Raw genomic sequence first — 12890 nt, 5'->3', positions numbered from 1 at the left:
AATTACAGTCTGGTCTCACGACTTACACGCTCCCACCATCATAAAGGGAAAGTCATGGAATCCAATCCCACGCGATGCCACCGTTGGTATACAATCAGGCCGAAGCCAGTCTAGAAATAACAAGGACATTTTACAGTGTGCGCAGTTCTAGACGATGTCTGCAACACGATATTTTGTCTTTTCTTCTTTGTTTTTGCCTGAAGCAGCTTTCCATCGTCGCATGCTTCAAGCTTGTCCCTGGCTCAATATCACGTACCACCATCAGCACTGTTGTCATTCCTAGACGTTGGCACGTACTCTCGTCATAGTGTCTCCAGTCTCCTGGACATCTGTCACCTATACGGGCTTTAGCTGACCTCAACTCATATTGTGACGTTTGTGCTTGTGCATCACTTGGTCATGAAGGGTTTATGCGTTGACTGTTGGGCGATAGTGCTTTCTCATACCCCATTCACTCATCATTACATATAAAAAAAAGTGACCAGTGTGACATGGGGTAGTGAGCCACAAATTAATGGCAAATTTCTTCATTCACCGTTACTACACGTATTTGTTGTTATTTGTCGCCCCACGGTGCACTATTAAGCACGGCATTTTTGCTCAGGATCACGTCTGTACTATGCATGGATTCTGTGCGTACTGTATATATAAGAGAGCCACGAGCTGAAGACGCGCGACGCGGACGGCATGCAGCATTGGCTTACGTACCGTGAAATTCTGGAACGAGGTGGGGGTTCCTATACAGTGTGCAAAGCTAGAGTATTGTTGAGAAAGCGGGGTTATCTGCCGGACAAGTCTCGTGTGACGGCTCGGGTGGGCGGTCCGACAACTCGCAGGGACACCTGGGAACCGCGGCAGCACCCGGCCGATCACTCAGGAGCCTTTCAAAAGAGCTCACGGACCATCATCCATCAAATACCACGCTGGACGCCGCTGTGAAAGATGGCACTCCAGTCGCGATAAACAACTACCAGAGGGCGCTGCTGCTGTTCCTTCAATCCCCCGTCAAAAAAAAAGAAAAAGTATCGGAATGGGATTTGGAGACGGCCTTGAAATTGGTTTTATGAAGTGAAGTGGTGCATGGGTGCAGAGTTAATGCCGGAATGCTGCTTGGCATGTCGGAATACGTGTATGCTGACTTCGCGAGATGCAATATATATCTTATTTATTCTCTACAGCAGTATTGTACCAATTTGTGGCGTTGAAATAGGGCAGTCGTCGAAAGAGTCAGACACCAGCCAGACGCGCGGCCCGGACACGAACCTGCGTATCTTCATTTCCGGTCAAGTGGCGACACTAACTTTTCAACGGGTGCCTTATTTTAATATTACAATATCCTTTCGCATTGGAGGCGTTGCGTTGCGCTTGTCGAGCTTCGGCTTGGTTACTTTCCATTTATTTGGGGTGCGCCTTATAGAGCGTAATTTGAGTGCATAAACACAGTTATAACGTGCGGCATGTGTTGTCACATCAAAGTACGCATAATAATTTGCTTTCTTTGTCCTTTCTTACCCAAGGGAAAGAAATAACGCCTACAATAATTAGCCAACACCTCACAACGTAATAAACTGGTCGGAATAATAAACCAACAGTGCAACCGAGTTCGCTCAGCAAATAATTTCAGTGAGCTCACCGTGACAAAAGTGGTAATTTCGTGAGCTCGCTTTCAGAGCAACTAATTCTATAGCACTTCCCCGAATCACTGCCAAGAGAACTGAATGCCAAGTTGTTTGCGTAGCCGATGACGCCTGTTGAAGAGCATTATGTTTAGCACCTTCTTTAGGTGCACGCACCTTTCTTTAGACAAGCCGCCGCCTTCACCCTTCTCGTGGTGCCAAGAAATGCCAATTCGAAGAACAGCACTGGATGAGCATTTTTATGGACGAGCTCCAAACGCGTCCGTCCGCTAACATCGATGATTTGCTCCACTATACTACATAACTCTTATCCTCGATCGCAGACGTCGGCGGCGGCGCTTCCGCAGCCGCCACTTGCTGCGGCCGGCCGCCTGTTTATCACCGCGGCTCTCGGTGTTTTCGCGAGCTGAATTTGTGAGCGAGGATCGATGATTTTTCGGTATAGTATACGCAGGAGCCGCCAAGACGCGTTGTCTGCACAGGCTTATCAAGCGCCCCTCCTCCTTTCCCTATGCGGCTGTGACGAGCGCAGACGGCCCTGGATCATCCATCTTCATCAGCTGGCGTCCAGCGGCTGTCATGCGTGGCCCGCTGTTCCCGAACACGCGTTCCGTCTCGCTATTGGCTGGCGCCCCCGGCCTGGAACGTTTGCTGGCAGACTGTTGTGAAAAAAACGCGGCCCCGTTTCCCGCCTTGCCGTTGTCGTTCGCTTGGTAGGCAGCCCCTCTCCCATGCTTTGCTCTAGGAGTGTGAGGTTTTTTTTTATTTGCTTTCCTTTTTGCTTTCCTTAGTTCCGTTTCGAGTTCACGTGCATACTACACACACACACACCCTCGATGTGGCAATCGCACATGAAGCAAACATGAAATGTCAAGTAGTAGGCAGGATGCACGTGGGCCGGCTGTATACGTCAGAGGGACGGCAGGATGTAGGTTAAGCCATGGAACAAACACGGTGTCAGTCAAATACTGCTTGAGAGCTCCAGTGGAGGATGTGTCCTTGTACGCAGACTCTGGTTCATTAACGGCACAAACGACCCGTGTGTGCTGTTCTAAAAGATACGCGCACGCTGAGGTTCTAAAATGTCAGGTATGAAGGGAGGGAAACACTACTTCGGCGTGTATGCACTTCTTTTTATGACATTACAACATACCTGCCATAACCGACGGGGTCACTCGAACGATCTCCTGTTGCTTGACGTCGCGCATGCTCGAATGACTGCTCTTCTTTCAACCTTGGTGATCGCTGTTTAGGACCTGTAGCAGCTCGAGGTATTGAAAAAACGTAAAAGCAACGCGTAGCGGGTAAGAATTGCGGATGTCGTGTTCTCCTCATCGTAACTGACCCAAGAATTCACCGAAAGGTTGAACACCACCATTATCTCGGTTTACAGAAAAATGAACACCTGCGGAGGTCACTGCCTTAAAATGGCATAGCACCGCGTCATGCACGAAAAAATGTTTTTTCTTTAAATATCCTTTGTGTGGTATATTCCGGCACTTCGAGTCCACTGACGCTGTACCATTATCGTACCGGTACCGCTGTGCCTTGTACCGCTGACGTTCCAATGCCGGAATTTCCACCAATCATGCAAGTGGCAGAAAAAGACAGAAACAAAAAGAAAGCTTGCACCGCGCTATAAAGTTGCGCGATCCGAGCATTGTGAATGGTAGGAATATGGGGGTTATCTTACAATTCAGCACAAAACGCATCACATTAGTATATTACAGGACCAGTAACCGAGAGCGGTTGAGCACATTTTCTTGGTGGTATAGTTCCAGGAAAGGACATGTTCCGGACCAGCAAACTTTAGTTCCTGTTCACAGCTGATCGTCGTTGTCTGCCCTCCATAGTGGCAGCTCCCTCGCGAAAGATACACTCGAGGGAATTACTGGCTGTATAAAACAAACCGGTTCTCCTCTTTGAATACATAACGCAAGGTATAACGCCCGGACACGAATACTGGCAATTATGACGCGGCGTATTTTTTTTCTACTTCTCGGCTCGCCTTTTTCACTTTTAGTGCACCACGTAACACGAGCTGGTTCAAATTACTCGAGTGTTGGACACAGTCTTTTGCAAATTTATGAATGATTGACCTTACGTCTCGGTAAGGTGTGAAGCATAGCCTCTCGCAACATGATACCCCACGTCTCTTCGTGAAGCATCACCCTCTCCCCCGGCGCAACTTCCGTGCCTCCCGTTGTTCCTGTCTAGTGCGGGCAACTTGCTTAACCTTCGCGCGTATAACAACATTAGCATTGTGCTGTGAAAGGAAGAATGTTACTATATGCTTCCGAGTAATTAAGATAATTAAGTAAGGGCGCTTGATGTAAATAGCAAATGTTTTATGTAATCGTCAAACTGATTCACGAAGGGTGTTGGTATAGTCATTAGCTATGCGGCTAAAACGGCTGCTGGTTTATGGAGTGTCCACGCGTGCGCTACTTAGGTTAACGTCTAATACGAATACCTATTTCTGTCTCCAGCAGCATGCTTCCTCGGGATATGCGTGCTGCAGAGATATGGACGGGAAAAGGTCTGTTTCAAGAGCTCGTCCTGCGCATGATGAGTGTTTTTTTTTTTTTTTTTGTCTTTCTGCTCTACGTACAGCTCCGGTCAAAGTTAATAATAACAATTAAAAAAAGGTCTGGTTCCCGAGCGCGGTTACAGCAACCCTTGGAGCCACGACGAAACCTTACTTGAACAAAATTATTCCGTCAGTTTAACGCGAGGATTTCGTTCACTTAACATTCCCCCAGGACCCCCAGGATGGCTGTTATCACGCTCGGAAATGAGACAGCATTTTTTCCAGTGTTATTATTAACTTTGACTGGAGCTGTACAACGTGGCTAGATCGACAACAGTAACCCAGCTTCTTTCATCAGTGCGGGGTATACGAGGTCAATAGTGCTGAACTATGACCAAAATTATAACGTCTGCTAAAATATGCCTTCTTTAAAGACTAAACTGGCATGACCTACTTCGTAGGTACTGTTAAGGTTTATGCTATACTATTCGATTTGACATAAGATATGAGTGCGGAAATAGCGTTGGCAGACGTAACTGCCCTTCCAGTGGTCTAAGTTAACATAGCTTATATAGTGAGGTCACCTTTTTGTGCAGTTGCTCTCAGTATATTTGCTCAGTATTTGCTCAGCAGTTGCTCTCAATTTGCTCTCAAACTGGCTGCTATGAATACATATGTTATGAATGCATAACGTGCCACTGTGACATTTACTGTGATTGCTTCTGCATAGTTATTTTAAGTAGCAGCGTTGCGTTTGCATCATGATAGCTGTTTGCGTGACTTCATGCAATGCCATTTTGTCAACATCTCACCATTCCCAGATCATTAACTAGATCTCCGTCTTTACTGTCCTTCGCAGATGGAGTAAATGCAATGGGCGAGACGAAGCGGCAGCGGACCTCATACACCCGGTACCAAACCCTGGAACTCGAAAAGGAGTTCCACTTCAACCGGTACCTGACGAGGCGGCGAAGGATTGAGATCGCGCATGCGTTGTGCCTCAGCGAGCGCCAGATCAAGATCTGGTTCCAAAACCGGCGCATGAAGTGGAAGAAGGAGCACAAGATGGCCAACACCATTCCACCCCAGATCCCGCAGGTCATACCCGACCACCATCCACACATGCACAGCGAAACCAAGGCGTAGGCAGGCCAGTTGTTGCCATTCTCATAACAGGGTTTGTTTGTCTTCTCCCACCGAACTTCCTAACGATTCTACCGTACATACCTCCACACAGACTCGTTAAGTTCTTCCTACCGCTTCCTCCCTTCCGAAACGTCCTATACCCGTCCGGGAAAGGAATCGAAAGAACGCCGGCTAACATGTGTGTACGAAGCTTCTTCTTTTGCACTTCGAAAAAGGGGCACACACACGCGCGCAAGTTAGAAACGGAAAAAATAAGTAATAATAAGTAAATAAATAAATAAATAAGTAAATGACAGGAGGTCTCCCCTCCGAAAACTAGTCCAAATTCGTGACACCAACACCCAACGCTATAATCTAAGGGCATAGAGTGTTGGCGTACAGGTGGAAATGCATAATATATTCATACACTGCATATCGGTCCATGAATTATTCGTGATCAGCACACAGGCAAAAGGCAATACCAAATACATAAATATATAACCGTTAAGAAAGCGAAATCGTTGCAAACCTTCAATCAGAATGATCAAAAAGTGCATTATGCTGTCCGCCTCATTATTAGACGTAGCTATTACGAATTTCCAAAGCATAACTTATGGAAAATTATGATAATATTTCCGAGAGGTGACATCGAAGCTTCAGGGTTATTTTATGAAGAAAAACAGGCAATCAGCGTTAACCATAGAACTTACAGCACCGGTTGTTCTCAGTTTTGTCATCTGAACATCAAAATCTTAGCTACGAAAATTTTCACACTTGTTTCCGACCATCAGAAATGGTGCCTCATCCTTTGTGCTGACGCAGCTAAAATCACCATCACACGTTCAAACCAGGAATAATTAGTAAACGCTATTTACACAACACATTCTTCTGTTTCTTTTCCCCTTAGACATCCGAACTTTAAACCCTCGTTTGAAAGCAGAATCTCACCGACTTACACCTCACGATACAATATCACCGAAAGAAAAACAAAGTTCCTTGGGGAGCAAACAAACATAAGAATAACAACGACTGTTTTCTCTACGTGCGTGGTGATCGACACATGACAGGGGCAGAGAAACGACCGAGAACCCCGGAAAAAAAGAAAACGCGAAATATTGGCTACGGGTAAAAGTACCACCCGGGCCAAAGTGCGCGAATGTTGCTCAAGGGTTCGGTCCAGTCATAGCCCGTGGAATACAATGCGTGTTGTGGAGGCTTCCAGCATCGCCTTTTCACCAGAAACCATGGTGGAAGTTTACGGACTCGACAAGAGACATATGTGTAAAAAAAAAAAGTATATACATATATCAATACATATACGTGTTAACGTATAACCCCGTTCCCTCAGCTTCGTGTTTCACTCCCTCATCGAGCGACGGGCACAATAGGGTTGGGTCAATCGCCCTGCGTTAACTTATCGTCCCTCCCCAACGTGCTGCGATTCGAACGTTCGTTTTGTTGTGCGAGTTCATACCGCCTGCAAGAAAACGGAAAAAAAGGTCGGCGTCCCACGCGAGGTCGGCGCCCGTGCAAGAAAATAAGAAGGAAATATATTTATACGTGCATATATATATACATATGTGTATATTACACACCAATGTGACTTTTATTTGAGGCGACACAACACATAATGGTGTTCTCAGGACACTGTGCGTGATGACGGACGTTGGTGACGTCAAGAGAAAGACAATGTAATGTGCTGTCGTGACGATGATGATGATGTTGATGATGATGATAAGGAAGCGGGGTTTCTGCGATGAAAAAAGGTGGTGATCTTGCCTGTCCAGTGGGCAGAAATAATTTATGAAAATGTACAAAGAGGCGATTATGTGGAAGCGATGATACGCGAGACAGAAATATGCTGTAAACAGAAAGAGTGCTAGGTGATCTTTTTTTTTTTTTACTACTTCTTCTTCTTTCCTGGGTCAAGTGTTACATTGCTATTGTAGTTTTCTCTTTTTGGATATTGTTGGAATTTTTATGCGACAAAGCATGCTGAGTTGAAAGTACCTAGGTTTTGTTCATTGAGCAAGAGTCAGTATTCGATGCTGGCCTCTAGATCTCGTCCTTGTTGTTCAACATTGAAGACTGATCTGTCCATGTTGATCCCATATGTGTATTTCCGGTAGAACTTCGTTAGCGTGATCTTTCACTCTGAGCAACCGTTCGTTAGAAAACGGTAGAAGTTGAGGTTGTGAATATATTCTCTGTAGATATACTTTAGGGTCTGTTTTTCCAAATATGTCTTTCTTCCAATTTCTCGTTTACGTCCCTCGGTAAAGAATAGACAAGCCAGTCTAAGAAGGAAAAACAGAAAGTGTGTAAGTTTTCGCGGTGCCATATGTTGTTATAATTATGAAACTTTCGAAGGCGCTTTTAGTTAGTCTTCGTTTTCGTTTTTCTTAGTTTTTTTTTTCTTCTTTTCTTTCTGTTGCGTCCCGTGTTCAACCTACGAATCGCACGAAATGAGTCCGTCAACCCGAACAGGATTACTCCGCCCCAGAAATTACACTGCACCACCACCAGGTACCGCCTCCGGAGTTCCTATAATTTCGTCGTCGGCGCACTATACTTGTCGCGACGTACAGTGAGATGCGGCGAGCTGCTCCAGCCAATAAAAACAAGCGTAGGGCGGAGCTTAAACGTGTCGTTCTTAGGGTGAACACGAGTATAGGGTGTATTCACATGACGTCAAACGAAAGCGTTTGGCCGCCATGGTGGTGGTCACTTTTTGCGCAGCTACCGAGATTATGTAGTGTTTGCTCGAAAACGAAGCCTATAATGGTGTTTTGAAATCCAGTCGCGTCAGTTCCCTTCTTTTATCCCGAAGCCACTTCGTCATTGTTGTTCTCACGTTTTCTTTTACGAAAACTATGGATGACGCATTGAAAAATCGCGCAGTTTGTCGTCTTTAAATGCTGCTCGCAGTAAAAGTGACCACCAGTGGGAGGAGCTTACGAGCATGCCACGTCACTGTCACGTCACAACGAGACGTAGGTGAATACGCTCTATAGATTGGGAAGTTTTTGAAAATGGAACGGTTTCCAACAGCGGTCACAGTAACCAGGTGATATTCAAGGGGAGTCGGCTTCCACACAGTTTTCGGTACAATTATTTGCAAATAATTAATTACAATTACGCATACCAACAACGCCACTGCGTATCAATAAATGAAGGAAACTGCATTCCGTGAGCAGCAGAGATCTGAAACACAATTACCAAAAATGTAAACAGCCAATGTGTTGACACTAGGCAATGGCATTGCGAATTCGCTTTATGAACACACGGATGGATAATGACAAAAAGTGACTATAACTTTGGAAAACAATATATTTTGTTGAGTACAACATGCTCGGTCCATATTCAAAACTTCCCCGCGGACGCATCCTCTTGTTTTGTGTTGTTTGCACGATGTCAGCTTAACAAATATTTACTTTTGCCCTGTGAACCGGTTTCTGTGTAAAGAACTACAACGGCAGATGGGTTAATTCGAAATTCTGTTCAGGCGGACATACGTACAAACTTCCCCCATTTTTATTTTTATTTTTCCTCGTAAGCACCTGCACAGTTAACAGAGTATGCGAATTCAGATTGAACTGGGATAGCGTGCGTGAAGAGTGCTTGAACTGTCGAAACAGAAACTGTATTGAACAGTCTATTTTGACAGAATCGCTCTTCGGTGCAGATGTTGGCAGCGCATTTTACGATCCCCATTTTCTCTAGTCCAAGTGATGTGCCGCCTGTAACAGAATAAAGTACAACACCCTCTGCCGGTCACGAGAAGGAAAACACACCCCTATTGGAAGGGGTGGACTCATGCCAAACAGCAGGTGACCAATCACAGGCACTATACTTTTTGTTTGCACGGAATCAAACACATCCGTTTTTCTCAGTTTGTACTTGAAGAAGGAAACTTTTAAATGAACTCTATTTTGGGTTGAGATTAAGATTTAGTCTCATTGAGCTTTGTACAGTTTCTTTGTTATCATGTGTGTTTTGCCTACCATGCCGCTCACTCGAAGGTTTCTATAAAATGAAAAGTGACAATGTGTCTGATGGTTGTGTGCACTTTTTCGTCGTGTGATTTTGTGACACAAAGCAAACGAGACTTAAAAAAAACGACTCAATAATAGCAAGGCGTGCTTTCTGCAGAGACACAATTTCGTATCTGCGCCTTTGAAAGTTGCACTCTAACGAGAGAATAGTAACGTCCACCAATGAGAACTCGAGTAATATCGAGACTGAATGATACGATGCTTCAATGTCTATTAGCAGTGCCGCTTCTATCTATGAAAAATTTGCCGTCACATATTAATTACAGCACGAGGGAGTGCACACGGCATCGTTCTTGAAATGAGTGTGACAAGTATGACCTCTCCCAGCTCGGTACAGTGTATAGAACAGGAAGAAAGCTTTACAGCAGTGTACAATAGAGAGAGAGAGAAAGATGGGCATCCGCACTATACTTACGGTTGTGTCATCATCAGTGATCTAGAGGCATACACTGAAGGAGTTTTCATATTCATGCAGCCCGCGAGAGAATAGACGTGTAGTATGGTGAAAGCAACCACTGCGACGAGAATTGTTATTTTTAGACTCCCAAGGGCAGTCGATACAGACAGGGCAGAAATCCAGTCATGTAAGAAGGAACCTGAAGAATACTAGTTAATGCAGATGCCTCTGCACAACCCTTTGTACATATGATTTGATCCCATCATGAGGTCTACTTACACACAGCTCTTCTATGTATACAGATGTACACACATTGACACACTTACCCCCTTTCATCAAACCAACGCATTCCATCATGGCGTCTGTTTTCGAGTGTTGTACTATTTTGTGTATTTATATTATGTTCACGCTTCAGGCGTGGACCATGCTCACTATAGGTAGTTTTATACCTGTCGTACGATTCAAGAAGCGTGGGTGATGGGAACAAGGCAGCGGGTATTTCTTTTTTTTTTTTTTTTTCTCAGTATTATTTATGCGAGGTCTATTAATCACTGGGGCGGAAAGCTTGTTGCGTGAAAAGTAGGAAGTGAAAATGGCTCAGTAGTAGGTTGAGGATTTTAATGCGGATTCGCAAATACAATGGAAAGCCAAATAACGTCAAAACGTCCAAACGAAACATTGATAAAAATGAAAAACAAATAAGAGAGTGTAACATACATATGAGAAGGCAGAATATAATTCTGCTATAATATATGTCTGTTTCACATCTTGCAATGTAGCCAGCGCGTAGTGACTCTAATGCGAAGACTGAACCATGGACTGAACCATGGGGACCTCCATCCGCTCAGTGACCGCGCAGGCAACGTTGGTAGAATTATCGCTTACCCTGGTCCAGCTGTAGGGTTCATTACAGAAGATACATTTTGTCTGCACAATAGCACACCAGAAAGAACACATTACGTGGAAAGGTACACCGCTCCTCGTGAAAAGAAGCACAATTCAATAAGGCATTGCCACGGACACATCGTATACCCAGAACAGAGTTCAGCTACAATTTCCCCAGTAGACAGTCACTTGGCCGTTCATTGCTCCGCACGAGTGGCCATCCACAATCAATTCGTGTATTCAAACAGGCGTGTGGCAGATGTAGAAGAAAAGCACTCTCTCCGAAAGCTAGAAATATGTCCACGTCTTCTGTACCGACTCTCTTGACGCCACTTTCCCCTCTCTCCGTCAGCAGCTTTAACCGTGCAAAGCTGAGGCAAGTTCGCGTCCTGTCCACCCGGCGAGCACGTCATTCTGGAACGAGACAGGCTGCTTGAAAGCAAGTCGGTTGCCTTCAAAAACAAGCTACAAAAAACATACATCAAAAAGTCAATGGGTTCCATGCCAGCATCCGTTTTGCAAGGCCGCCGCAGAAGAAGAAGAAGAAAAAAGAAAGAAAGAAAGAAAGAAACAGGCGACGTTTTTCTCGAAACTTCTCTCCCCTTCTCTCTGTACTCTGCAGGCAGCTCCCTCTCGCGCACTCTCCGTGAAGGCAAAGGAATATTGTAACAACGTTGATTTATTGCCAAAGTCCCGTGTCACCTCTTACGGTTAGACGTATAAGGGGATACATATATATATATATTTATATTTATAATACGCGACTCTGTGCGCCGTTCCTGCATGCTGTGTTTCTTCTTTCATTTTTCATTTTTTTCGTGCTCTCTATGGCTTTGAGGCATGCGACGTTCTGCGTTTGACGAACCACAAGCGAAAATGCATCGCATGTATAGAGATCCCTCAAAGCCGCAGTGGGAACACGTGACACTGCATGATGTTCGGGTGAAACTGAGATTCGTGCAAAGGAAGAAAAAATCTTGGGTCAGGAACGTCGATGCGTTATAAGAACATTACGAAAAAGGTTGTATATATCCAAGACTAGAAAACTTCCGTTTGGGATGATAGGAGACTGTAAGTTACGCGGCAGAGGTGTTTTCTTTCCCTGTTTTCGTCCGTTTCAATTCAACTAAATCTGGAGGGTAATGGACCATTGAGTGTCGTCCTGATTGTGGTTCTGCAGTCTATACATGAATAGTTACGTATCGTTAATAATTGCGAGAGTTTGTCGAACAATGCACATTTCCAATCGGTTCATGACAGGGCGCTGTTCAACCACGCCCTGGTCCTGTGCAGACTTGTATGGGCATCTATCTCTACAGCGCCGATGAGATTTTGGCTGATAGCTCAGCTAGTTCGCTGTCTGCTTCTCGAATTTCTCACCTAGAAAACTAACATGTTGTGGTATTTCAATATTTGAACCTCATTGACAAATATCAATCAAAGAGCTACGCAAGACCAACTTCTAACGGCGACGTAACGACCTCTAGCTGCCAAGTATGCTAAAAGTGAGGATGCAAGCAAAAGTAGAAGTGAAAAAATAAGTTAAAGAGGCTTGAATGATCGCGTAGTTGGTGAAGCAATACCACAACTGTATGTACTGTATGTATTGTATGTAACCTCTTACAGCACTGAGGTGCATTCTGAAGTCTAGTTCCGCCGACAGTGAGGAAAGAGAGAGTACCATGCCACACTCGTGACACGACTCGTCAGCTGAAAGCAGAGGGAGGAAGAAGACAAAGAAAAAGAGGGTGCTAAAGATATCTTTCGCCAGCGCTTCCTTTGGACAGACTTTCTCCAATTTGTGCGGGTGTCGTTGGGAGTTCCTTCCGTCCTCTCAGGCCCATCCTGTTCAAGCAAAGTTTCCTTGTGCCAGTTCCTACATCTGTTCGACTAATTGTGTGAGCTCCGGCGCACAAGTGTGGGATGCTAGCAGCCCTGTTTCAACCATTGGCGGTGCCTCGCAAGGCTGCACAGGTGATTATTCTCGTTTGTCTTCCCATCACAGCTGCTACGAGAGAGCGCGGGAAAAATATCTATGAAAAGAAACGCAAAGGCGTAACTTTTCTCATGCCTCGTGGTAGGATGTTCGTTAATTGCGTGCACATGGAAGAAGAAAGCTGGAATTGGCTGCATCCCACCAGCTCGAAACCAACCTTGTGAGGTTTAACGTGATAAATGAGTGTGCAGCCAACACGACTGGTCGAATATGTTTATGATGAGGACGTCATTATAAGACAAGCGACGAAAGAACGGGTTACACC

The 12890-nt window shown here is 45.1% G+C and overlaps 1 protein-coding gene and 1 long non-coding RNA gene across 3 annotated transcripts in view; one reads left to right on the top strand and one right to left on the bottom strand.

Annotated features, from left to right (window-relative positions):
• LOC135386063 (homeobox protein Hox-A5-like) overlaps positions 1 to 7751 on the top strand; it is a 42825-nt gene extending 35074 nt beyond the window's left edge. Inside the window, exon 2 of the mRNA XM_064615784.1 lies at positions 5027 to 7751. Coding sequence (XP_064471854.1) covers positions 5027 to 5313 — 287 coding nt within the window. The 3' untranslated portion in view covers positions 5314 to 7751. The remainder of the gene's footprint in view (positions 1 to 5026) is intronic.
• Positions 1 to 12890, bottom strand: part of LOC135386064 (uncharacterized) — a 302227-nt gene that overhangs the window by 180073 nt on the left and 109264 nt on the right. The gene's annotated exons all lie outside the window — the stretch shown is intronic.

The sequence above is a fragment of the Ornithodoros turicata genome, chromosome 2 (genome assembly GCF_037126465.1).
Source record: "Ornithodoros turicata isolate Travis chromosome 2, ASM3712646v1, whole genome shotgun sequence".
Taxonomy (NCBI): domain Eukaryota; kingdom Metazoa; phylum Arthropoda; class Arachnida; order Ixodida; family Argasidae; genus Ornithodoros; species Ornithodoros turicata.
The sequence above is the reverse complement of the archived record's forward strand: the minus strand, read 5'-3'. Positions and strand labels throughout refer to the sequence as shown.